The sequence below is a fragment of the Narcine bancroftii genome, chromosome 3 (assembly GCF_036971445.1).
Source record: "Narcine bancroftii isolate sNarBan1 chromosome 3, sNarBan1.hap1, whole genome shotgun sequence".
Lineage (NCBI taxonomy): Eukaryota > Metazoa > Chordata > Chondrichthyes > Torpediniformes > Narcinidae > Narcine > Narcine bancroftii.
Window position 1 is genome coordinate 264,210,273 of NC_091471.1, and position 21,850 is coordinate 264,232,122.

Here is a 21,850-nt window from a genome sequence, read left to right on the forward strand (position 1 = left end):
CCAAGATGAACTATTTTTCTCTATAAATGCACATTTGCTTCCTTTAAGTTTTTCTTTGGGCTTTTATATTCCACGAATAATAATAAAAAGAATCAATGCAGCAGAGATGTGGTTTCTCAGAAGAATGCTGTGCATATCATATATGGACAGGGTAACAAATGAACAAGTTCTACAAAGAAAGAAAACAAAACGTACATTACTTAAAAGAATCAGAAAAAAGCAAGCAAAATATTTTGGCACATCATGCAAAGAAATACATTAGAACATTTAGTTACAAGTGGAAAGCTGGAAGGCAGACGGAGAATGAAAATGATAGATGGATTAACATCATGGTTAGAAACAGGGAGGCAACAACTACAATTCAGAGGGTCAGAGACCGTGATGGTTGGAGAGACATGATAATAATTTTGGGAGTTGTAAACCTCCCAGCTCATACTTCCATGTTAATTTTTCTATGGAGACTCTAGTCATCCTACCTTTCCAAATAAATTTTCTGACATTTATTTAGTTCCTGATAAAACCTCTGAGGCAATGCTATGGGCAGTGTCAGAAAGATATATTGTACTTTTGGAAATGTATTGATTTTTACACAATTAATTCTACCAACTAGCATTATTGGCAGAGCCATTCACCTGTTCAAATCTTCAACCTTTATATGCAAGGGGAGATAAGTCAATTAGTATATAAATTCTGTAAATTATTATCTGTTCTAATCCCTAAATATTTTATCCCATTTAGCGTCCATTTAATTGACTATGGTCCACACCTGTAAATTTAATAATTTCACTTTTATCCCAATTTATTTTATAACCCGAGACTTTCCCATTCTCTTCCAGTTTGAGTACAATTTCTGTAATGAAATTATTGGTTCTGTCAGATGTATCAATACATCTGCAAATAAATTAATCTTATATTTGATGGATTAACATCATGGTTAGAAACAGGGAAGGCAGGAACTACATATCAGTATCAGAGGATCAAAGACCGTAATGGATGGAGAGACGTGATCGCCCACACCGAACAGCAAGGCACCTGAAAACACACACTCACGCACTCTCACACAATCACTCCACAAACACTGCTTAAATCATTTGAAGATGTTTTTCAGTACTTATGCCATTATATATGGTCTCAACTGTACAACTGGAAAATATTTGATGACTTTAAACCAAAAGATATTTTTGAGCACAAATAAGATCCTTATCTATATTAATCACCAAATTTTGTTGACTTGTGTTAATCCTTTTCTGGTTTGTGAAAAACTTGGTAACTGCCAACTCTACATATAAATTCTATAAAGGAGACATAATTACCACATCATCAAATGATCTTGCCCAGTCACTTAGGTTTGCCTTTGATAAACTCCAGTTCATTTTATTTATTTAACTTCTTCCAGCTGGTTCTTTACTGCATATGGAGCAAGTTGAGAGGAACAGTTCTGGTCTCTACATTGGAGAGACTGGATGGAGACTGGGAGATCGCTTTGTTGAGCACTTCACTCTTTCCACTGCAATAGCGTGGATGTCCCAGTGGCCACACATTTCAGTTCCCTGTCCCATTCCCTTGCTGAAATGTCTGTCCATGGTCTCATGGACTGAGTCCCCCAAAAATTGGACGAACATCACCTCATCTTCCTTCTGGGCACCCTCCAAATGGGTGGCATTAACAATGATTTTCATTAAAGCCCTTCCTCCCTTCTTCCTGTTGCCTTTCCATCGGCTCTGACTGTCTCTCTCTTTCCCTCTTTTCCCTCTGTCTCCTGTCAAAGCCAAAATCAATTCTCATCTCCACTCTTATCATTATCCTTTATTTGGTCTAGATTCCTCCCCCACTAGTCTTCAGTCTTTATTCTGTCTCCTTCCTGTTCTTCGCTTGAAGAAGGCCTCAGGCCTGAAATGTCAGTATTATATCTTTTTCACCTATGGATGCCATGAGATTGGCTAAGTTCCTCCAGCATTTCTAAGTGTTTTTACAACAATTACAGCATCTGCTGACTTTCATCTTTCACAGAGTAACAATTGGTTAGCTTTGCACCTGTTTCAACATGATCGTGTTTGTGAGAATGTAAAGCAGATTCGCCAGGATATTATCTGTTTTGGAAGATTTTAGAAATGCAGGGATTGGATAGGCTTTTCCTACTCTGCTTTTCCCATACTGAGGGGGTCATCTGATGGCAGTACATAAAATTGAGGCATAAATAAGATTGTCAGAAGCTTTTTACCATGACAGGGTGTCAAAGCAAGGTTTAAAGTGAGACAGAGGAGTTTTAAAGGGAATTTTTAATATCGAAGGATCAATATCTGGCACATGCTACCAGAAGAGGTGGTGGAACAATCACTACATTTAAGAGACATTTAGACAAGCACTTGAAGACCCAAGCCATTGAAGGGTGTGGATCTAACATGGACTAAAGGATTAGTATAGGTGGGCAAAAAGGCCAGCGTGGCAGAAAATATTAGCTTAAGGTCCCATTTTTGTGCTGTTTATCTCTATTACACTAATCTTCCCATCGTTATCAATTTCCTCTATTTTATTTGCTGTAGAATAACATGCATTCTACTTATGGACTGAAAGGCCTACACTACCAATGATGTGCATCAGGGCTTCCAATGTAAACCCTTTAGGTTTGAGCAGCCATTTTTATTGCTTCACATTTGAAATATTTTGATCTTAAGGAATGTGATGCACTATTTATGTCAATTCCACTGTGTCGTTTATCCCACCATCATTGTTATCAATGTAGTGTCCTCTATAGACTTGATCTCATCTCCAGGCGAGGTCAAAGTTAAAACAGGTGCTCCTGGGCTTCCAGGCGCATGTATGAACTTTCACTCAAGCGTCAGCAGGCTTGAAGATTTTGTTTTATGGACCATCTGCCCCATCACCAATTTGTATGGAAAAATACATATATGCTTCTTAGCGAGCAATATGGAGCAGGTAGAATATCAAGGTGACACGGAGGGTTGCTAAAAATGGAAACTTGTTTATTTAGTTCTCTAACTACACTGTGCATGTCTGCCTGTGTATATACATGGACCACATTGGTCAAACATGCACAGTATGATTTTGATTCATCCATTTTGAACACATTTTGCTTTCTTTTGAAAATATTTTTATTGATAATAATCTTGCATACGAAGTCTACTGATATAACAAAAATCATGTCACTTCATATACATATCACACATTAACATAAATGTAATTTAAAAATATCCATCCCACATTTGTGAATCTAACATTATTTCTTAAAAATAACTCTGGATAGAAACCCAGATCATATCATGAAATTAGACAGGTATTACTCGGTTTTGGCCAACGGTTGAACACATTTTTCAAGTGTAATTTTAATGTTCTGGATCAGTCTTTGCTACTAATAATGTGCAACCTTTGGTAATTCTATTTGATGGCTGTTGTGTGTCAGTAAGTGTTTTGTGCGGCTTCAGGTCTTCCATACTTCTTCCCGGATGTGTTTGGAAGTGCACAAAACACAAGAAGGGCATAGAATCTTGGTCAAAGAATCAGAATCAATCGTACTAATCTGGAAGAGTTTGAGAAAACAGGACCTGCTTCTTGCTATCAGTGATTCCCTTTGCTGAGGAGATGACGTATCAGCGACAGGCTGCCAAATCTCTCTTCGCGTACTTCCTTGTTTGCAAACTGGAGTGGCACCAGTTCAAAGTGGCACCATTCCATGCTTCTAATTTATGAATTAAATACTAGTTGAAGTCTCAAAGGACCAAAAGAGAATGAAGTGAATTGTTTGGAATATTCCTGGAAGTTCTTGGGGTAACTGGGGAAAGCTCAGCAAGCTTTGGGAATATTGCAGAGGCAATCGTATCTGAAACATTACAGCAGAAGTATTGATGCATTTTTCTGTTTTTCCCATCTGGAGTAAATTAATCCCCGAAAGTTTACAATGGGTCATTTGTCAGGAGCAGTTGAACTCAGGACCCCAGCACGCAGGGAGATTTCCACGGATTGAATTGTGTGATGGTTTGCAGATAGACATTGAGGTTAAGCAGATGTCGTGAGGAACAGCTATGCTTTATCCAGAGCAATGCATTAGGAAGCAGAACTTTCCAACAGTTTGTGTGGCTTTATGGTAATCTATCAGAAGAAAAAGCAACCTCTGACAGGTTTAAGCTTGTTGATGCACTCCTGTAACCCTCCTTCTTCTGTTCCAGACCAGCGATCTGGCACCTGCTTCTCCAGTCTGCTGAGCGGTCGATGTGCAGGAGATCTCCATGGACATTACACCAAGATGCAGTGCTGCTGTGACTCTGGGAGGTGCTGGTCCGCGGGTCACACTCCAGAGATGTGTCCTGTCCGGGGCTCTGGTAAGTGGACAATCTAATCTGGGTTAGTCTCATGCACAAGACATGAGAGGGCATCAAAGGGTAGGTTGCAATATGCTCTTTGTGAATGTCTATGTTAACTGACATATATCTGGAACAGATTAGAAATATCATCAAATCTAATTGTTTATGAAGTATTTCATTCAAGATTTTTAGTCCAGTTTACTTATGAAGAATACAGCACATCCACGGGGCTTGGAAATCACTTTGGAATGAATAACATTATTATTGGCTCAAACTTCATCACAAAAAAAAAATCACAATTTACTCTTTCTTAGCAAAGCATCAAGCCTGGACATTTTGAACTGGTGTGTTAAAATGGTGTCCTGCTGTTCCATCGCGATCAAGGTTCTTGCAGGGATGGAGGGAGATGGTGCTGGGAATCAAGGCGGGGAATATTAGATGGGATCAAAGATCAACGGCACGATTGAAAGATGGTTGTGAGTGTCAGAGTAGTGATTGGGCAGCAAGGGTTGGAGGTTGCTGTAAACCTGATCAGCTGGTTTTGAAGGAGGGAGTGGATAGAGATATGACTGTTGGCCCAATCAACATTGGGAATAGGGCATGATGAAAACAGCAGTATGCCGTTTGAGCCAATAATTATATTATTCATTCCAAAGTGATTTCCAAGCCCCGTGGATGTGCTTTATACTGGACTAAAAATATTGAATGAAATACTTCTTAAACAATTTGATTTGAGGATATTTCTAATCTGTTCCAGATATATGTCAGTTAACATAGATGTGACATTCACCAAGGGCATATTCTTATATTATAAAATATATAAATATATACATTAGGTACTCTTATAATAGATAAAATACAAGTCATGGACCATCTTAAATGCAATGAAAAAAAAGGATCAATGCAGTTGAGATGTGGCTTCGCAGAAGAATGCTGTGAATATCATATACAGACATGGTAACAAACTAAGAAGTTCAACAAAGAATGAAAACAAAACATGCATTACTTAAAAGAAAAATTCTTTGGACACATCATACGAAGAGATACAATGGAAAATTTAGTTCCAAGTGGAAACCGGGAAGGAAAAAGAACCAGAGCCAGACAGAGAATGAAAATGATGGATGGATTAACATCATGGATAGAAACAGGGGAAGCAACAACTACAATTTGGAGGGTCAGAGACTGTGATGGATGGAGTGACATAATGGCCCACACCAGAACTGATAAGATCTGGACCCGCTGCAATTCACCTACTGTCACAATTGCTGCACAGCAGAAGCAATATCTCTGCCTCCCCACTCAGTTCTGAATCACCTAGGCAACAGCAACATGTTCACCATTCTCTTCAACCATAACTCAGCTTTCAACACTATCATACCCTCAGTGCTGATCAATGAGCTCCAAAACCTGGGCCTCTGCACACAACTCTGCACTTCAAGGATGCGGGTTTAGCCCACTGCACTACTCGCTCTGCACCCACAACTGTGAGGTGAGGCACAATTCAAATGAAGTCTACAAATTCGCTGATGACATACGGCAATGAGGAAGTGTGCAGGAGGGAAATGGATCAGCTGGTTGAGTGGTGCCATGACAACAACCTTGAACTCAAAGTTAGCAAAACTAAGGAGCTGATTGTGAACTTCAGGAGGGGGAAATCAGAAAAACACAAACCAGTCCTCATCGAGGGGTCAGCAGTGGAAAGGGACAAGAACTTCCAATTCCTGAGTGTCAATGTCCTGGGGCCTCCATTTCAATGCAATCACAACAAAGGCACACTAGCAGTTATACTTCGTGAGGAGTTTGAGGAGATTTGGCATGTCACTAAAGACTCTTGCAAATTTCTACAGGAGAGCATTCCGTCTGGTTGCATCACTATGTGGTATGGAGGTGCAGGAGAAAACTGCAGAGTTGTGAACTCAGCCAGTGCCATCATGGTCATCAGTCTTCACTCCATCGAGGATATCTACAAAAGGCGCGGTCAAGAAAGCAGCCTCTATCTTCAAGGACCCCCACCGCCCAGCCCATGCCCTCTTCACACTGTTACCATTGGGAAGGAGGTATAGGAGCCTGAAGACAAACACCCAGTGGCAATAGGACAATTCCTCCCTTCTGCCATCCCACTTCTGAATGGACAATAAATCACAGCCACTACCTCACTTTCTCTTATTTTGCACTAATTTATTTTAAATATAGTTTATCGCAATAAATTCCGATTCTTTATCTTAATGAGAACCTATCTTACAGAAGATTGATACCAAAGCCCCCAGTGAAGGCCTAGATATGCTTAGTCTTCTTTAATAAAACATAGACACAGTTCCTTCTCTCCAGATACAGCCTCTTTCCCCTATGTTAATGGTCTATATCACTCATAGTCCTGGATTTTTGTTTACAAATGGCATCAAATTTTGGAAATTTCTTTGCCCAAGCACGTGGATCCTGATCTCAGTTCACGAACAATTTCTAGACTGTCAGTTGGCTCCATTGAGTGACAAAACAAACAATCATAAAAATAAAACTTTTCGCTGAAGGTGCTAGCTGTCGATATTTGGGACCCGAGGGTGGGTGTGTAACAGTGTGAGTCAATGGTTAGCTGGCTCCAGTCTGAGATGCACTCACTTTTAAATCCGCGCCTTACACCGCCCACTATTTTTAGTGATGGAAAGGAAAAGATGTCCAAACCCGAGCCTAATAGGTGTTTAATACCTTGTGAATGCTTCCTTATCAAAGGTAGGTTGCCCTCAACATGTCCAGTTCCAGGATTCAAGAATCTTTCCTTGGCGTGTTGCCTGCCGTCATTCAACAAATTTCCACTGCTCATTTATGTGAGGTTCAAGAGCTAAGACCCAAGGAACTGTGTATATCAGGAGATTCTGCGTGGCTGCAGAACGTTATCAATAAGAGGACAAAGCAGATAGGGAAGTTTAAAACCATGGCGCATTGATTGGAAAAACAAAAAGAAATTGTTTGGTCTTGTGGGGAAGGTCACAAGGTTATCTCAGACCATCCTGATAAAGCCAGTGCTGAGGAGAAACTCAGACAGAGCATAAATGTGTGTCTTTTTGAAGCAAATAACTCGGGTTAGGAGGGAGTGTGATCTGTCATGCTGATAGGATTAGAGGATTGGTAGGTGGCGATCAATGTTAGTTTAGGCCATTTGGGTTAAATGGTCATTTTCTGAATTGCTGATTTGCTGTGGTTCTAATTGGTGCACCTTGGATTAGCCTGACTGTGGGTAGATTCTGCTCCCTGTGCCTAGGTCAGGCTGATATTAGCCTGGGAAATTGCAGACATAGGCATCTTCATGAGCTTGAAAGCCTGCCATGTGAATTAATAAAAGAAGTTTCTGGGCATTTGGTGACGTGTACAGAGGTGGCACGGTTAGTGTAGCAGTTATTACAATGCTCTCACAGCGCCTGTGATCAGGACCAGAGTGTGAATCCTGTGCTATCTCTAAAGAGTTTGTAAGTTCTCCTTGTGTCTGCGTGTGTTTCCTCCGGGTGCTCCAGTTTCCTCCCACCCTTCAAAACGTACCGGGGGTGTGGTTCAATTGGGTGGCATGGGCGTGTGGGCTGAAAGTGCCCATTCCAATGCTTTATGTCTAAAAATAATTGAAAAATAAAAACCAATGATTCACTTAAAACACATCACTTCCCACTCCTGGGTTGACTCTTGAAACATGGTATTGGAGCCATGTCAGGGGGCTCGCTTTGTTCTTTCCAAAGTGATAGTGAGGGAAAGTGAATGGAGATATCGATCATAGTCCTAGCTCTTGATTGAACGGGTTATATGAAGAGCGTTTGACAGCTCTTGGCCTGCATTCGTTGGAATTTAGGAGAACGAGAGGGAACTTCAATGAAAAATTTTGAATGTTGTAAAGGAGTGAACAAAAAAACAGGTGGTTGGCCATGTTGGGCAAGTCTGGATCAAGAGGGCACAACTCAGGATAATACGGCGTCTGCTTAGAACAGAGATACATAGGAATTTCTTCAGCCAGAGGGTGGTAAATCTGTGGAATTTGTTGCCGCAGGCGGTTGTGGAGGCCAGGTCATTGGGTGTATTTTAAGAGAGATATTAACAGGTTCTTGATTAGCCAGGGCACCACAGGTTATGGGGAGAAGGCCGACAGTGGGGCTGAGAGGGAAAATGGATCAGCTCATGATTAAATGGTGGGGCAAACTCGATGGGCTGAATAATCTATTTCTGCTCCGATGTCTTATGGTCTTAAGGTAGATTGTCTCTCCACAAGCATGACCCCAAGTCTCAGTGGAATTTCCAATGAAAGATCCGAGTGAGTGCTGATCCTAATCGATTTTGATTGCCCACCCATGTACTCTAGGACGATCATTGATTCAACACAATTAATTTAATCTATTCCCCGCTTCCTTGATGCAAGATTCTTGGCTAAGGTTTTACTGAACTTTACATTAGGAGCACTTTGTTGGGAATTGAACATGGGAGGAGTTTCAGGGACAGAGGCTTTGCTCCCTATACTCCTGTTGTACGAAGCTTTGTTTCATAAATCCCATTTTGTTCATTTCCTCTTCTCCTCACTTTGCCCTTAACCATATATTTTCCAGATGAATATCGCAGACTCTGCATTGAGGGCCTTCCCTTTGGACCTGGTTATCCTAGCATAGGATTTCCAGGATTTCCTGCTGGAATTGGACCCAATGGCCTAGGTCCCGGTGGAATCGGTCCGGGTGGGATCGGACCTGGTGGGATTGGCCCCGGTGGATTCAGCCCTGGTGGAGTCGACCCTGGAGGAATTAGACCCGGTGGAGTTAGGCCTGGTGGGGTCAGGCCTGGTGGAATCGGACCAGGTTTCTCAGGCCTTCCTGGAACTGGGCCAGGGATTGGTAAGTACTGACATAATTAAAGGTAAAGTACATATTTATCAAAGTTCAAAGTGTTTGTTTCAAATGTACATTTACTATGCAGTTTGCTTCCATCTGAGGAAGCTTCATATCTGCAGGAACGCAGACCAACCAAAGGTTTCTCAGGATGCCAGATGTTGTGCTTCTCCTGTGAGGATTTAGACAATAAAACAAACAATTTAAGCAGCAGTTATGAGCAAAGAAGTGACAACTGTAGTGTTACCCTCACATGTGGAAAACCAGTAACAGTACTGCAGGCCTGTCTCAGCCTGTGTTAAGCAATGAAACTGTCTCATTTCAGGAGCACTGAATTTATCGTCAAATTTTCAGATGGTATCCAGTGATTTGAATGTTCTTTTTCCAATGGAAGGGTTGATTTAATATTTAATACACTAACAGCTCTTCAAGCACAATTCCTTTGAGTGATTCAGTAACAAACTCGAGCTGAGGCCAATTTTTGCCTTGGTATTCAAAATGTAACAAGTCACAAGACTGAGACAAACAAGGATATTTTTTCCTGAGTTAGTCAGATTAAGAAATGAATGCCGACATCAAAATGGATACTAAATGTAAAGGTGAAACAAGGGCTTTCTGGAAGCACGGGAGAACGGAGTGGTTTTGAAGGAGGTGAGCTGGCTGGTCTACATTATGCTGCTTGCTTGCTGTAATGATTCCTTTTCACGTGCTGTTGATTAGCAATACTTCTCAACAGGGAACCAAAGATCATAACTTGCCAGTACCAGTTAAAGCCTGCCTGTGCTGTTTAAAGCTAAATTGCACCAGATACAATAAAACCCATGGTATCCAGCACCTACTGGGATTGGCAGATGCCGGATAAGTGAATTTCCCGGTTGCTTGACACTGCATGTTGCGTGAATGGAGAACTAACTGTGAGGTGCACCAATTTTAAAGTTCTGTAGCGAAATAGTCTTCACTGAGCTGCTATCGACGTCAGTGTGCACGTTATGGAATCACTGTACATGTTGTCGAGTTGCTGTATACGCAGCGAAGTTGATGTATATGCTGTGGAGACTAGTGCAAGACTGACACCTCCAGGCTCGCATGCTAGGCTTCTGTCACTTGGACAGGAAGTGACATCATCAACCCAGATTAAAACCTGTGTTGGATGCAGGTCAATTTCCCACATTTTCTGCAGCACGTCCGCCATTTTTGGAGCAGAGTTCGCTTGCTGGTAAGTGGGTCACCACACTTCCATTTTTTTGTTACACATTTATTTTTCATGTTTTTTTTCACAGGTTGATCGAGACTGCCGTTTGCTTGAATTCTGGATAACAGGGGTTTTACTGTATTATTATTTTTTTCATTTCACAGTATGTGGGCATCACTAGCAAGGCTGGTATTTAATGCCCTCCTTGACTGCTCTTGAGATGTTGCCAGTGAACCCCATTCTAGAACTGCAGCCATCCATCTAGTTGAGGTACTTCCATACTGACTTTTTGGGCCTGAGCCTTTTTTCAAGGAATAAGCAAAGAAAGCTTATGCTTATTCCTTGAAGGGCTCAGGCTCAAATCGTTGGCAATATACAGGGCCCTCCATAATGTTTGGGACAAAAACACTTTTTTCTCCTTATTTGTCCCTGTGCTCTACAGTTTTCAATTTGTAATCAAACATTTCACATGTAATTAAAGTGCACATTCCAGATTTTATTCAAGGTTATATTTATACATTTTGGTTTGACCATGTATAAATTACAGCACTTTTTATACATATTCCCTTCATTTTAGGGCACCATAATGTTTGGGACATTTGGCTTCACAGGTGTTTGTGAGTACTCAGGTATATTTAATTGCTTCATTAGTGCAGGTATAAGAGAGCTAGGCTTGATTCAAAGCTTTTGATCACCTTTAGAGTATGTAATTGCCATTTTTCAACACAAGGACCAGAGTTGTGCCAGTGAAAGTCAAATAAGCCATTATGAGGATGAAAAACAAGAATAAAACAGTAAGAGACATCACCCAAACCTGAAGATTACCAAAATCAACCATTTGGAACATCATTAAGAAAGAGCATACTGGTGAGCTCCGTAATCACAAAGGGACTGGTATTCCAAGGAAGATCTCCACTTGCTGATGACAGAAGAATTCTCATCAAAGTGAAGAAAGATCCCCAAACAGACATCCAACAGATCAGAAACCTCTTCAGAAGCAGATGTGGATGTGTCAATGACCGCTGTCTGCAGAAGACTTCATGAAACACAAATGCAGAGGCTGCACTGCAAGATGCAACAACTTGTTAACCACAGAGACAGGATGGCCAGATTACAGTTTGCCAAGAAACATTTAAAAGAGCCTGCAGAATTCCAGAAAAAGGTCTTGTGGACAAATGAGACCAAGATTAACCTGTATCAGGGTGATGGCAAGAGCCAAGTGTGGAGATGTAAAGAACTGCTCAAGATTCAAAATATACCACCTTTGCCATGGCTTGCATCTTGCAGAGTAGCCTCTGTATTTATGTCCATGAAGTCTTCTGCAGACAGAGGTCATTGACACATCCACACCTGTCTCCTGTGTTTTACTAGAAGGTGGAAAGACCTTGGGTTTCAGCAGGTGGAGTCACTCATAACAGGACACATAGGGCTTGAAATGAAATTGAATGGTATGCAATTATCAGCAAACATTTGTATATTTTATTCTGTGGTGAATGGAAGATCATTGATGAAACAGCTGAAGGTAATTGAGCTTGAGACACTATTCTGAGGAACTCCTGCAGTAATATCCTGTGAGGATGATTGGTCTTCAACAAGCAGAGTGATCTTTCTTTGGGTGAGGTATGATTCCAGCCACTGGAGTGGTACCTGATTCACACCATCGCCTGTTGCACAGTGCCTTAATGCTGAACTCGGTTAAATGCTGCCTTGATGTCTCTTTCACATGCTACATCCTCTATATTGAATCATGTCTTTAGACACACTAGCTAAAAAGCATGCACCCCTTTCTTTCTTTACCCTCCTCCCCACCAGTGCCTCTGCCCTCTCGTACTGGAGAAGTCCATCCTTGCCCCTGGACTGGCAAATGAAGAACAGCAAGAAGGCAGACAGAGTGCTTATTTGGCACGCAGTCACCAGCTTGAATCCAAAACATTTAAAATAAATTAGAGATACCGAAGGTGAAGTCAGTGCATGATGAACCTCTGGGGAGGAGTAGCCGGTAACCATGGCAATGAGCAAGGGTAGAGTAGATGCTTGTTCAGTGGAGGCCAAGGTAGTGTACACTTCTGTTCCAGAGGACTCGGATAGGGTCTTCAATGAGGAGGTTGGTATGGACAACAAAATCTTTGGTGCCTTGGCAAGCCAGCCAGAAAACATGTCATTACTCGCACATTAGTTGATGCTCTTTATCAACAGCATTTCAGCATTTAACACCATCATCCCCTCAAATTTAATCAGGAAACTCCAAGACCTGGGACTCAACACCCCACTGTATAATTGGATTATGGATTTCCTCACCTCCAGACCACAAACAGTGAGAATTAATAAGAACATCTCCACAATCTCCATCAGTACCAAAGCACCACAGGACTGTGTACTCAGTCCCCTGCCCTATTCACTATACACCTCTGACCGTGTGTCTCGGTTCGACAATAACACCCTCCACAAATTTGGTGATGATGCCACAGTTGTGAGTTATAAAAAGAGGGGTGACGAGTCAGCACACAGGAGGGAGATTTAAAACTTGGCTGAATGGTCCATCAACAACAACCTCGCAGTCAGTGTCATGAAAGTTAAGGAGATAATTGTTGACTTCAGGAGGGAAAACTCTCTAGTGATAATTGGGGGCATCAGAAGTGGAGAGGGTGAGCAAATTTAAGTTCTTGGGAGTCACTATGTTGGCAGATATTTCCAGTATCCAGCACACTAATGGCATTGAAAAGAAAGCACATCCGTGCCTCTACTTCCTCAGGAGTTTGCGGATGTTTGATATGACATCGGAAACCCTGGTACTTTTCAATAAATGTGTGAGCTACAGGGAAAGGTTGTGCAGACTGGGGCTTTTTTCTCTGGAGCGTAGAAGATTGAGAGGGGACTTGATAGAGGTGTTTAAGATTTTAAAAGGGACAGACAGAGTAAATGTGGATAGGCTTTTTCAATTAAGAAAGGGGGAGATTCAAACTAGAGGACATGATTTAAGATTGAAGGGGGAAAATTATAAGGGGAACATGAGGGGAAATTTCTTTACGCAGAGGGTGGTGGGGATGTGGAATGAGCTTCCGGCAGACGTGGTCGAGGCGGGATCATTGGTTACATTTAAGGAAAGACTGGATCGTTACATGGAAAGGAGGGGACTAGAGGGGTATGGACCGGGTGCTGGTCAGTGGGACTAGGAGGGTGGGGATTTGCTACGGCATGGACCAGTAGGGCCGAACAGGCCTGCTCTGTGCTGTAAGTGGTTATATGGTTATATGTGTGGTGGAAAGTGTGCTGACTGGATGCATCTGGTTTAGGGACTCTAATACCCTTGAGTTTAAAGCCCTGCAAAAGGTAGTGCAAAACCTTCCCCATCATTAAGAACATCTACAGGGAATGCTGCCGTCAGAGAGCAGCAGCAATCATCAAGGATTCAGACCAGCCGGCACATGCTCTGTTCTTGCTGCTACCATCTGGAAAGAGGTCAAAGTTTCACAAGATTCGCACTATCAGGTTCAGGAACAGCTGCTGCCCCGCCACCATTAGTCTCCTCAACAACAAACTCAATCAGGGCTTCATTTAAGGATTCTTACTTGTGCACTATGTTGATTTCCCCCCCCCCCCCCTCTCTCTGTATTACATTTCTTTATTTGTTTACACATGTACGCTGACTACAATTTTTCTTGCACGACAACTAAGTGGTGATTCTGTCTTGCCTGCAGGAAAAAGAATCTCAGGGTTGTATGTGATGTCATGTACAATAAATCTGATAACTGTCTATTATTAGTACAAACAACTGGCCTCCGATGACTCAGTGCTGCAAATGAAGTCCAGCTGTAGGTTACAGTGCACCAAAGGGCTTGAAGAATGAGACAGTAGTTCAGCACCTCCCTTCTGACAGTTTACTGGAGTTGATGAGGCAATCAACAGGGGGGAGTGGCGCTGCATTCAAGATTCAAGAAACTGCAGTCTCTTCAGGTCACTCTGTTCATGATCCCTCTTTTCAGCCGACCATTACAAGCTGCTGTTGACACTCAAGTCGTGCCCTCTGCAGCCAGAGCAGTTCGAGGTGGTCCTCTGAGGCATTCCGTCATCTCCTCCAGTGAAAGCTTCCACCAGTGCGCTACAACTACTGGGTGTGCATCGTATAGAGCAGGGGTGGCCAAACTGCGGCTCGCGAGCCACATGCGACTCTTTGGTGTATAATGTGCGGCTCGCAGGAATATGTTGGCTGAGGCAGGAAGCGTAGGAGCTGGTGTTCACAATAGTAGTTTCAGTGGGCGTGGCTTGTGATAAGCTCCCTTGCGGCTCTCAAACATCTGAAGTTAATTGTATGTGGCTTTTGTGTCAAGCAAGTTCAGCCACCCCTGCCATAGAAGCATTAAGAAGAGATAAAGGCGCATGAAAGACATCAGTGAAGGGGAAGTACAGTAGTGATTACTTTTGAATGCAATATATTCAAAATTTGCATTATACTAATGCGTGACAAAGGCCAAAATGTAATCTCCCCATTTGGAAGCACTGACATTTATGTAGTGAGGATTCTTCTCACTGATGCTGGTCAGGTGGTTTCAGCATTATGATACTGAGAGTGGAATTACTTTTTTTTCCAAGCGAGAGTGATGTGTAATCTTTGGGGAAATTGATCTAATCCTGCACCTGCTACCCCTGTGCTTCAGGGCCTCAGAGATTCCTGACGTGGGACGTGTTTCCGTGGAAGCCTTGGCAAGTTTGGGCAGTGCATTGTGTAGATTTTGCTGCTGGTGTCGGAGCGAGTGGATGCGCAAAGTGAAAAATGAGCTGATCTAATCGGCTGTATTATCCTGGGGCTATCAAACTTCTTCAAAATATTCAGAGCTTCATTCATCCGTGCATTGGAGAATATTCTATCAGAGTGATGGATGGATGGCTGGCTATTGCTAAAGAATCTGAATTTGACTGGTCCTGCAGCACTGGGTTGAAGAATCTCCGTGATAGCAACCTGGGCTCAAGATAATTGGTTTCCAACAGTTGCAACTGCCTTCCTTAGTGCAAGGAATGACTCTGGCCACTGGAGAATGTGATGCCCAACAGTTTTTTAATTTCACTCAGGCCCTTCAACAGCACTCTGGTTCAAGAGCAGTCAGAACCAGCTACAAAGTTCTGGAGCTGAATAACTTCCAACAATGCATTAGGAAAAATTAGTGAGTGCCCTTAACTGCAATGTCAGCAACTCCCTTCAGTGCTTTCTCGATGATTGATCATAGTTTTAGAGTGCAGCAATTGGAGCAATTTGTCCATTTATTGGCATTAGCAGTTATAAGACCATAAGATCTAGGAGCAGAAGCATGCCATTCAGCCCATTGAATCTGCTTCGCCATTCCATAATGAGCTGATCCATTTTCCCACTCACCCCCACTCCCTGCCTTCTCCCCTTAACCTTTGATGCCCTGACTATTCAGACAACTATCAGCCTCTGCCTTAAATACACCCAACGGCCTGGCCTCCACAGCTGCCCATGTTAGCAGATTCCAGTGGTTCTCCACTCTCTAGCTAAAGAAATCCTTCTGCATCTAGGTTTTAAATGGTGCCCTTCAATCCTGAAGTTGTGCCCTCTTGTCCTAGACTCCCCTACCATGGGAGTCACATCTACTCTGTCCAGGCCTTTCAAAATACTTTATGAAGCCCTCCCTGCTTCATTCTTCTGAACTCCAAGAAGCACAGTCCAAGAGGCGTCAAATGTTCATTTTCTGAACCTGCTCCAATCCCAGCCCAAAACTGTACCCCGTACTCCAAGTGAGGCCTCACCAATGCCGCATCATCACAACCCTGCTCTTATGTCCTATTCCTCTAGATATGAATGCCAACAATGTATTCACCTTTAGGTATCCTGCACAAGGTCTCCCAAGACCCTTTGCACTTCCACATTTTGAATTTTTTCCCATCTAAATAATTGTCTGCCCTTGTACCGAAGTGCACGACAATACACTTTACCTCATTGCATTTAATTTTCCACTTCTTTGCCCATTCTTCTAATTTATCCAAGACTCTCTCCCTCACTACCTGCCCCTCCACTTATCTTTGTATCATCTGCAAACTTGACCACCAAGCCATTAATCATTAACATACAATGGTTTTAAAACAAAAAGTGGCCCCAACATTGACCCCTGAGGAACACCACTGGTCACTGGTAGCCAACCAGAATCAGAACCCTTTATTCCTATTATATTTTCTGCCGGTCAGCCAATGCTCTAACCATGCTAGTTTTTTGTAATTCTATGAGCTCTCGTCTTGTTAAGCAGCCGCATGTATGGCACCTCGTCAAAGGCATTTGAAAATCCAAATATACAATATCCACTGCATTTCATTTGACTGGCCTGCTTGTGGCTTCCTCAAAATATCGCAGTAGGTTTTTAAGGCAAGGTTTTCCCTTAAGGAAACCATGCTGACTTTGTGTGTGTCGCTGCCAAAACAGTTTGGATGGAGGTCCTCGTTCTGCAGAACATCTTCGGTATCGTAGCTGAGGTGTTGAGTGTTTCGACAATTGCTGGTTGGAGACAGCTGCACATCCCTCAGCCTTATCGTTCACATTGATCGGAGGAAGGGAGCATCCTCCATGGGCTTCGCAAATATCCAGAGCAGTGAGATGCTGGAAGGACTCAGCAGGTCAGGCAGCATCCATGGAGAGAAATGGACAGTCAGGCCATTAGTCTTTGTCAAGGCTCAGAGTTTTAATCTGATCCATGAGTAGTGAGGTTGCCGCTTCTAGCTGACACCACTACGCCTAATCCAATGTTGTCTCATTGTTTGGTAGCCTTGTTTCTGTCACTGTACGTTCCTCTGCACTGCTAATGAAGCAACGGTATCAATAATAGGGATGGAGTGAGCGCTCTGCCAATTTGTGCATGCCCACAAAGCCCCATGAATGCCCAGTATTCCATCCTGCACTCTTCTCATTTTGCAGACTGGTAGTTCCATTTGCAGGCAAAATCTTCACTAGGATTCTCCTAAATAGAATAATACCTAATGTCGCCGAAAATGTTCTCCCAGAATCACAGTGCGGCTTTCGCGCAAACAGAGGAACTACTGACATGGTCTTTGCCCTCAGACAGCTCCAATAAAAGTGCAGAGAACAAAACAAAGGACTCTACATCACCTTTGTTGACCTCACCAAAGCCTTCGACACCGTGAGTAGGAAAGAGCTTTGGCAAATACTAGAGCGCCTCGGATGCCCCCCCAAAGTTCCTCAACATGGTTATCCAACTGCACGAAAACCAACAAGGTCGGGTCAGATACAGAAATGAGCTCTCTGAACCCTTCTCCATTAACAATGGCGTGAAGCAAGGCTGCGTTCTCGCACCAACCCTCTTTTCAATCTTCTTCAGCATGATGCTGAAACAAGCCATGAAAGACCTCAACAATGAAGACGCTGTTTATATCCGGTACCGCATGGATGGCAGTCTCTTCAATCTGAGGCGCCTGCAAGCTCACACCAAGACACAAGAGCAACTTGTCCGTGTACTACTCTTTGCAGACGATTCCGCTTTAGTTGCCCATTCAGAGCCAGCTCTTCAGCGCTTGACGTCCTGTTTTGCGGAAACTGCCAAAATGTTTGGCCTGGAAGTCAGCCTGAAGAAAACTGAGGTTCTCCATCAGCCAGCTCCCCACCATGTCTACCAGCCCCCCCACATCTCCATCGGGCACACAAAACTCAAAACGGTCAACAAGTTTACCTATCTCGGCTGCACCATTTCATCGGATGCAAGGATCGACAACGAGATAGACAACAGACTCGCCAAGGCAAATAGTGCCTTTGGAAGACTACACAGAGTCTGGAAAAACAACCAGCTGAAAAACCTTTCAAAGATTAGCGTATACAGAGGCGTTGTCATACCCATACTCCTGTTCGGCTCCGAATCATGGGTCCTCTACCGGCATCACCTACGGCTCCTAGAACACTTCCACCAGCGTTGTCTCCACTCCATCCTCAACATTCATTGGAGCGACTTCATCACCAACATCGAAGTACTCGAGATGGCAAAGGCCGACAGCATCGAATCCACGCTGCTGAAGATCCAACTGCGCTGGGTAGGTCACGTCTCCAGAATGGAGGACCATCGCCTTCCCAAGGTTGTGTTATATGGCGAGCTCTCCACTGGCCACTGAGACAGAGGTTCACCAAAGAAGAGGTACAAGGACTGCCTAAAGAAATCTCTTGGTGCCTGCCACATTGACCACCGCCAGTGGGCTGATATCGCCTCAAACCGTGCATCTTGGCGCCTCACAGTTCGGCGGGCAGCAACGTCCTTCGAAGAAGACCGCAGAGCCCACCTCACTGACAAAAGACAAAGGAGGAAAAACCCAACACCCAACCCCCACCCACCAATTTTCCCTTGCAACCGCTGCAACAGTGTCTGCCTGTCCCGCATTGGACTTGTCAGTCACAAACGAGCCTGCAGCTGACGTGGACATTACCCCTCCATAAATCTTCGTCCGCGAAGTCAAGCCAAGCCAAAGAAGAGTTCCATTTGCTATGATGGAAGGTTTTCTCTTGGGGAGAATGTGATTCTGACTCCACAAGTATAGTGTGGCAGTCCTTCCAGCCAGTAACGACATCGGCAGATGCATCAGCGGCAGATATTTCAGCGAGGCAGAAGTCCAGTAGATTTTTTTTCCCCTTCAGTTCATTTTCTCACTTGGCATGGGTACAATCTGGCAACTCTTCCCTTCAGACTTTCCCATGCTCAGTCATTAATAGTTCTATGGAGCGCACTTGATGATGAACATTGTAGCAGCCTCGCTACTTTGAGTGGAAGCGACACTTAACATGGTTCAGTGGTTGAGAGAAGATTGTAGATGACGTTCATCGAGAAATTTCAAAGCCACATGCTCAGAGATCGCAGTGCTACTTCTGCTCAAACATGTGCCAGTCCCATCGAGTCCACGGTGAGGAAGGTCAATGTGAATATTGGGATATTGTTGAAAGGTGTGACTGTGTGAGTCTGCAGATCAGCTCTCCCACATTTCACATATTTCCACATTTCAGAGCCAACTAGGCTAGATGTCTCTTATTGCCTGAGGGGGATCCTGTGTGGTCTGTATGGTTTCATTAAACTTCCTTTTGGTGGTTTCACACAATTGAACTGCAGTTAAATGAAGACCAAGTCAGAGAAGGATTGCAGGTTTTCTTGATTATTGCACATTAGTTAACCAGATGGGCTATTGTGCCATTTTAGTTTTTCCATTGCCATCATTATTGATACCAGTGTTTCTTCATTTAGTTAAATATCCCTAGCAATGTTGAGTGATTAGAATTTATGACTCAAGAATATTAAAACTTGACCTAAGGATTACAAATCTAGTAAAATTTCCTCTACTTTATTGCCCCATATTTGTCAGGAATATATAAATTTTAAATTTTTAAATGTGATAATTTAGTGCAGTAACAGGGCATTTTGGCCCACATGCCAATGCCGCCCAGTTTAAACCAAATTAACCTATTCCCCCAGTATCTTTTGAATGGTGGGAGGAAACTGGAGCCCCTGGGGAAAACCCACAGAGATGTGGGGAGAACATACAAACTCCTTACAGCATGGGATTCGAACCCTGGACCCAATCACTTATGCTGTAAAAGTGTGGCACTAGCTGCCACGCCAACCGTGCCACCCTATTTATTTTGTCCTTTCATTTTTAGTTTGTAGCCAGAAACAATAAATGGAGGATGGGGTGTTATCTGCAACATTTACTAAAGGTAGTTCTTCATGGATTTCCCAGCTTTGAAAAGATTGAATAGATTGGTTCCTTCCTCCTGCACCACCTCGTGCTCCTCACTTTCTATAGCTGGTGTCAAGGGCTGCTCCTCAAGAGGTGAGTGCTGGAGAAGCTCTGCAGGTCCCGTAGCATTCTTTATGTCAAAGATACATAACCAATGATTCAGGCCTCAGCCCCTTATCAAGGTATTAGCAAAAAGCAGATGTGTCATGAAGAAGCCAACAAATTTTGCCTCTACGTGGGCTGCTCTCAAACAGGAGAGAATGAAATGCAATTTTCTGTTTGAGAAGAGTCAATGACCTTCATATATATTTATGATAGATTGCTAATATTATCTAGCCTCATCTTCTAACAGTATTATCCTTGCCAAGCTCTGAGGAATCCGTGGTAGGAGTAACAAGTGGCAGATCTCAGTGGGGATATTCTCATAGAAGCACGTTGTTGCTAGCAGATTGTCTGATAGGTAAATGTCTTCCTGGGATGGATGGGCTTTCTCCAGAGAGCTCGTACTCTCTCCTTCCTGCCCCTGTCCCAACTAAATGCTCATTCTCCACGAGGAGTGATTGGGAATATCTGTTTATTCTGAGGCCTTGAAATTATCAGTTTTATCACACGTGTCTCTGTAGATTTTTGCAACTTAAAACAATTAAGGAAGGCACTGGCAGAGTTATTTTTACAGGTAGAAGAAATCAACCTGCATATAATCTGTGCCCGGCAATAATGATTGATGTCCTGTACTTCTTTCATGTCACTCAATGCTTATTCCCACTTTCAAGAGGTTAAGAGAAATTGGACCCTAAGCAGTACAGATGGGCAGTGCTGACAATATTGAAGGTTGCTGGGTGTGTTTCACTGGTTTGAAAACTTCAGACAGTTTTTTTTGAGGTGTTGCTGACAATATTTCTTCAACCACAGTCAGGGTTAGGTGTGCACTCATTTATCATTTTCAGTGGTGTACATCTATGTATCACATAATGTTGGGCCTTAAAATTAGGAGGCCATAATGACCCCAAATAGTACATTGTAGTTTTATGTCCTTGAGGAGATATGTGCTTGAGTTTTTGGAATAACTGAGAACATTAAAAATTTCCAAGCCATTGAGGCTGTGAGACCATTGTATGGAAATGTGCTGATGAACTATCAAACAATCACATTTTCATTGTATTTCTTTCCAGGTACAGCCACCTTGAATCAAACTACTGATGTCTGCAAACACTACACCAACCTGTGTCTGAACGGACGTTGTATACCAACACCATCCAGTTACCGCTGTGAATGTAACATGGGTTTCAAGCAGGATGTACGTGGGGAGTGTATTGGTGAGTTCTCACTCCATTTCTTAGTTAACAAAACATTAGCGGAGGGAGTTTACAGTGTCTTTTTTTAAAAATCTCCCCTTCTTTCTTGGGGGAAGAACTCATTTTCACAGCTTCCTGACTACTACAGGAATTCAGTATCTGGTGCTCTGACTATGGCTGGGATTCAGTATCCAATGTTATGACTACAGCTGGGATTCAGTATCCAAGGCTCTATGGCTATGATTCAGTATCCAAACTCTGACTGTGGTTCAGTATTTTGATTATAGTTGAGGTATAATGTCCTGAAACAAGACGCACAAATTGCAGATGCTGGAAGTGTGGAATAAATACAAAATGTTGGAATTACTCAACAGGAGAGGCAGCATCAATGAGAAGAGAAACTTTTTTTTTTAGATGCACAGGTGATCAGGATAGACTTTTATTACAGGGTAACTGCAGATGCTG

General features: G+C 42.9%; 1 protein-coding gene across 3 annotated transcripts in view; it reads left to right on the forward strand.

The window, feature by feature from the left end:
• Positions 1 to 21,850, forward strand: part of fbn2b (fibrillin 2b) — a 231,149-nt gene that overhangs the window by 116,830 nt on the left and 92,469 nt on the right. For all 3 annotated transcript variants that reach the window (XM_069927972.1, XM_069927973.1, XM_069927974.1), the window contains 3 exons: positions 4,185 to 4,337; positions 8,897 to 9,175; positions 21,263 to 21,406. In XM_069927972.1, coding sequence (XP_069784073.1) covers positions 4,185 to 4,337; positions 8,897 to 9,175; positions 21,263 to 21,406 — 576 coding nt within the window. The remainder of the gene's footprint in view (positions 1 to 4,184; positions 4,338 to 8,896; positions 9,176 to 21,262; positions 21,407 to 21,850) is intronic.